Genomic DNA, 6,272 nt, shown 5'->3' with positions numbered 1-6,272 from the left:
ACACGAAACCAAGTCCTAAAGAATGACACCAGAGATTTTCCCATTAAGTACCTACATTCGACATGGCATCCTTGTCTTCATTTAATTCCCCCACTACATTGAAATATTGTCATCTCTTTAGTAGTGAATATTCAGTAAGATCCAGGATCCAGAGGATTGCTTCATTGCCATTTAGGTTAAGACTCACAAAGCAATTTACCTGGTGGCCAGATTGGAAGACAGGAGTTAGAAAGGGAAAGCAAAATGGCTGAAAAAAATTGTATAGCTATAAATATATTTTTAAACTATGTAGCAATATAATAGCTATGAAATTGAATCTTCTTTCCTAGGGTAAGTAAGTAACAGAGTATCATAGGCCTTGGCAGGCAGAATAACCCCCTTTTCCAAGCTGGAAGATATCATCCTTTGATCAAAACATAAGATCCTTTCATTTTTCCCCACTACAGTCAGCGCTTCAATTTCAAAGGCCACTCGCTGTTTCTGATCCGTTATCAGTCAGGCAGACTCAACACACATAGAGAAAGCCACTTTAGTAGAAGCTGCTGCCTCCTTTATCACAAATGCAGACTTAAGGATCTTATCCCGCTAAAACTGTACAGCACAACGAAAAAAGGCGGAAGTGGGGGCAGAGGAAGCCAACTTCATGATGGGAAGTTCCAGTTTGAGAGGAGCAGAGATGTCAAACATAGCTGAAATATGAAAGTCACTTAATGTGGCTGATAGATCCCTTTGTTTCTGAGCCAACTTCACTCCTTATATTGGGATTTCCAAAACAAAAATACCAGGATGCTGTTGGGCGGGTAAAAATATGACACTGCAACCAGGAAGGAAGATATGTGAATATGTTCAATGACCTGATACACGTCAGGCACAGTGCTGTCTTTTCAAAATACAGCAAACCTCACAATCCCCTCAGCATGAAGAAAAGGGGGCTCAGAGAAGTTACACATGGTATGCTCTTAAATGAACTGTCATTCAAATCCCTGCTTCGCCCACCCTGAAGCCGAGGCTTTTTCTTTCCTTTTCATTGTTTGTTTTCATCTCTTTCTCCTATAGCACCCTGCCTCCATAGAAACAGGAGGAGGCTTGGGTGTGTGTTGGTCTGTGGACTGGTTTAGCCAGAAGGACAAGCCCAACCACACAAACATTTGTTTTCACTTTGTCCATTCTGTGTACATCATAATTGTGCACCCCTCAAAAAAATGTTAGGTTAAATAAACACAGGACACATAAAAACATCTCTGCCTCATCCCCACAACATAAATCATATTTGCCAAATGTTACATTTGCTAAATTGGTGGCTCACCGCTCTTAAACTACTAATTTACTCACATGCTTAACTTCAATGGAATCACAGTGTCATGTTCTTCAGGTGATTTTTTTTCAAGAGCACTGATATCACGCATCCATATTATTCATTTAACAATTTTATTCAACAAAGGACAATTAGATAAAGGACAAAAAGGCAAAGGATGGTTGGAATGTAAACACTGGAATCAAGTCAAATAAACTATAGACTCCAACTAGAAATGAGTTTCCCCAACTAGTTTTATTTCAGACTTCTATTACTTCCCCATGTTTCCTTGTGTGATATTATGAAATGCATATTTGGTCTTCTTCCCCATTTCCTGACTTAAGCATTCAAAATCCTTAGAATTCCCAAGAGATAAGAGTATCGTTTGTTAGCCAGGTGTGGTGGCTGCTCGCCTGCAGTCCCAGCTACTCGGGAGGCTGAGGCAGGAGGATCACTTGACCTAGGAGGTCGAGGCTGCAGTGAGCTGTGGTCATGCCACTGTGCTCCAGCCTGGGCAACGGAGTATCCTGTCTCAGAAAAAAAAGAAAAGTAGTATCTTTTGTGTTCTAATGAGATGACTGGTGTCTGGGAGACCCTAGATTACCTCAGGATGGGGGCTGGTTGCCAAGGGAACTAACTATGAGATTAGAGGATTGGAACTTTCAGTCCTACTGCCCTCAGGGGGTTTCCACATTGGCAAGCAAGCACTCATCCACACGTGAGGAGGGAGGCGCACCCCGACTCCATGAGGACAGAAGTTTCTGTACTCAGGCAGCTTCTAGACCTTGCACTTCTCTCTTCATCTGGCTATTTGTTTGTATCCTTTAAATTATCCTTCGAAATAAACAGGCAAACGTAAGTAAAGTGTTTCCCTGAGTTCTAGGAGCTGCTTTAGCAAATTAATCAAACTGGAGGAGGGGCCCTGGAAACCCCAGTTTATAGCCAGTGGGTCAGAAGTTCCTGAAGCCCAGACTAATGACTGGCTCCTAAAGTGAGGGGCAGTCTTGCGGGACCGAGCCCTCAACCTGTGAGACCTGATGCTACCTCCAAGTGGATACTGCCAGAATCAAATTGAATTAGAAGACACCCAGCTGGTGTCTGCTGCAGAACTGATTGCTTGCTTGTATGTGTGGAAAAGCCCCACACATCTGGTCACAGAAGTGTTCTGTGTTGTAAGAGCACAGTAGAAGGAGAAAACAGGTATTTTTTTTACTCATTACTTGCATGAATTTTTTGTGAATGAACTTACTTTACTGGGTTTTTTAAATTATAAAATTATTTATAATGTTGTAATGATATATAATAAAATTAATTATAAAAATAGCACATACTGTGGAAATATATACTCATTAGATTCTCTGTATCATGTTTGGTATGGATTCTTCACACCTTTTTTCCATATGCTATACAAACACAATTATAGAGAAAGGTTTTCCTCCTTTTTATAAAATAATACTATACACTACTCAGGCTGGGCGCAGTGGCTCACACCTGTAATCCCAGCACTTTGGGAGGCCAAGGTGGGAGGATCACCTGAGGTTGGGAGTTCAAGACCAGCCTGACCAACATGGAGAAACCCTGTCTCCACTAAAAATATAAAATTAGTCAGGCGTGGTGGCGCATGCCTGTAATCCCAGCTATTCAGGAGGCTGAGACAGGAGAACTGCTTGAACCTGGGAGACGGAGGTTGCGATGAGCCAAGATCGCACCACTGCACTCCAGCCTGGGCAACAAGAGCAAAACTCCATCTCAAAAGATAATAATAATGAAAATAAAATAAAATATAAAAATTGCCATATACTATTCAATAATTTGTATTTTTTTCACTTAGAATATATCATGCACACCCCTCCAGATCAGTGCATTTAGGTTGACTTATCATTTAAGTAATTGCATCATTTTCCATTATAACTATATCGAAATATATTTATTTCTCTAGAGATGAACATTTTGGATATTTTCAAGTTTTTGGTGGATGCTTTACTATAATATATACTATTATAACAAACTTTCTTGTACACATATTCTTCTGTGCAGGTAATTGGGGCTATAGCTTATTGTGATATAGCCCTCAAAACAGAGCAATTAACTCAGAGGCTATGCACATTTCTTATTAACAATATTGTTGTTTTATTGTTATTATTTAGAGATTGTCTTACTTAATCACCCAGGTTGGAGTGCAGTGGTGTGATCATAGCTCACTATAGCCCTGAACTCCTGCACTCAAGTGATCTTCCCACTTCAGCCTCCCAAGTATCTAGGACTACAGATATCCACCAATAAGCCCAGCTAATATTTTTTTTCATTTTAGTAGAGACAGTATCTCTCTATCTTGCCCAGGTTTAACAATATTATTGAGACACAGACCTTAAGTGTACAATTTAATCAGTTTTAACATATACCCACACACTGACTGATACCCATATCAAGATATGGAACATTTCTACCATCCAGAAAGTTCTCTCATGTCTCTTTCTAGTCAAACAAGTCCCCAAACTGTAGATCAGCCACAGATCTAATTTTGCCTGCTTTATGATTTCCTACAAACAAATTATAAAGTTTGCATCCTTTGGTGTTTGGCTTCTTTTATTCAGTATAATAGCAGTAGCTTATCCATTGTATTGTACAGATATACCACAATATTCATTTCTTTTTAACTGTATGAATATTCCACAATATATTCAAATATGCTTCTAGTGATGAACATTCAAATTGTTTCTGGTATGTTTTATTACAATAAAAAATATTACAAGAAACTTCATTGCACTTATATTCTTAGGTGCTAGTACTTGTTTCATCATAGGATATAGCCCCTTAAACAGCACTTTTTAATTTTTAAAATTTTTGATTTTTTTAGATACTGCCAGTTGCCTTCTCATGAGGTGACCGCAATTCATACTCCCATCAGCCCATTTCCCACATTTTAATCAATCTGAAGAAACTCTTTGGATATCAGGGGTATTAACCCCTAAATGTTAAACACTTATTCATGGGAAGAGTCGCCTATTAAAATATTTAAAAATACACGTATTGAGCTCAAACTTTATATGGAGTACTTTGCTGGGCAATGGTGATAAAAAGATATGAAAAGCAATATGATTAGCAAGGATGAAGGTTTTCACGTGATACAATAGGAAAGGAGATTTAAGAAAACCATATTGCAAGGTCTGGCAAAGTATGTCTGGGCAAGTGGTTATAAGTGTTACTTTTGAAAAAGTAAGAGAACTTGATAAAGAAGAAGAAAGTATCCTAGGCAGACAAGTGACTGGGAGAAGCCATCGAGGTATTAAAACACCCAGATGTCCAGATTACAGGAGACCACAGGAACATGACAATTACATGGAAGGGTGATCCCTGAGTGCATGTGTGTGCATGTATACACACAAATAACTATAAAAATTAATGAAACTGGAATAAGGTCTATAAAGTAGGTAACACTGTTTACCAATGTTACATTTCTTGATTTTGATAACTTCCCTGTGTTTGTATAATATAACTGAATGCGTTTGTTCTTGGGAAATACACACTGAAGAATTTAGAAATACAGGGACATAATGTCTACAACTTACTCTCAAACAGTTCAGAAAACAAATACTAGAGAGATGATGATTGATTACGTAGATAGAATGACAAAAGAGATGTGGTAAAATGTCAACAATTGGTGAATCTAGGTGAAATGTATACGAGAGCTTTTGATAGTAATCTTGCATTTTTTCTGTACGTTCAAAATTATTTCAAAATAAAGGTTTTTTGTATTAATACTCAAAATGCAATAATGCCTTCAGTGACCTTAGGTGGTTCTATCTGGCTAAAGTGAATCATGTAAGATGGAAAGTGGTGAGCTCTGCAGACAGAGAGGCAAGCAAAGGCAAATTCCTGAAGGGCCTTGTTCTCAGCTGAGAAATGTGAACTTCATCCTGAAAACCAAGTGGAGTGACGGAATGAAATCCAATTTGCATTTTTAGAAAGACCGCTTTAGTAGCTTTGTGGGACCAAATGAGAGGCAAGAAGCTTAGTAGGAGGCTGCCATCATAATTCAGACAAGTGCTTCTCCTCGCCATCTTTTCTTCTCCCGTGGAGCCGCCGCTTTTAAGGGGAACATCACACACCGGGGCCTATTATGGGGAGGGGGGAGGGGAGAGGGATTGCATTGGGAGTTATACTTGATGTAAAGGACGAGTTGATGGGTGCAGCACACCAACGCGGCACAAGTAGACATATGTAACAAACCTGCACGTTATGCATATGTATCCTAGAACTTAAAGTATAATAATAAATAAATAAATAAATAAATAAATAAATAAATAAAAGATAAAGCAGTTGAAAGTCAAGCCGTGCAGTTTCAGCGGGTACAAGATCCACCCCGGACACGGGAGGGACTACACCAGGATGGACAAGAAGGTTTTCCAGTTTCTTAATGCATTTATTTCCAAGAGGAGTCCTCAGCAAATAAACTGGACTATCCTCTACAGAAAGAAGCGCAAAAAGGGACAGTCAGAAGAAATTCAAAAGAAAAGAACCCACCCAGCAGTCAAATTCCAGATAGCCATTACTGGTGCGTCTCTTGCTGACATCATGGCCAAGAGGAATCAGAAACCTGAAGTTAGAATGGCTCAACGAGAACAAACTACCAGGGCTGCTAAGGAAGCACAAAAGGCTAAGCAAGCATGTAAAAAGACTGCAATGGCTGCTGCTAAAGCACCTACAAAGGCAGCACCTGAACAAAAGATTGTGAAGCCTGTGACAATTTCAGCTCCCTGAGTTGGTGGAAAACACTAAGCTGGTACATCAGATTTTTAAATAAAGATTGGACTATAACTCTAAAAATAATAATTCAGACAAGTGAAAGCCTCACCAAGGCAATGGCTGTGAGGATGGAGACAAGGGGACAATGTCTAAATATATTAAGATTCTTCATAACCTATAAGTGAAGGATGTGGGATAATTCTAAGTTGGGAACTGGTTAAATGGTGGTGCA

General features: G+C 39.2%; 1 protein-coding gene across 1 annotated transcript; it reads left to right on the top strand.

Annotated features, from left to right (window-relative positions):
• Positions 1-5,683: 5,683 nt before the first annotated feature.
• On the top strand, positions 5,684-6,055 carry LOC102141910 (large ribosomal subunit protein eL24-like). The gene has a single exon (XM_045385266.2). It carries the CDS (start codon positions 5,684-5,686, stop codon positions 6,053-6,055), a length of 372 nt encoding a protein of 123 aa, XP_045241201.2.
• The last annotated feature ends 217 nt before the right edge of the window (positions 6,056-6,272 follow it).

Source organism: Macaca fascicularis, chromosome 2 (genome assembly GCF_037993035.2).
Source record: "Macaca fascicularis isolate 582-1 chromosome 2, T2T-MFA8v1.1".
NCBI classification, from domain to species: Eukaryota; Metazoa; Chordata; class Mammalia; order Primates; family Cercopithecidae; genus Macaca; species Macaca fascicularis.
This window is presented reverse-complemented; position numbering and strand designations above follow the sequence as displayed.

Bases quoted from the DNA above. Each gene is read 5' to 3' on its own strand.
- LOC102141910 (XM_045385266.2), top strand. From the start codon at position 5,684: ATGGACAAGAAGGTTTTCCAGTTTCTTAATGCATTTATTTCCAAGAGG.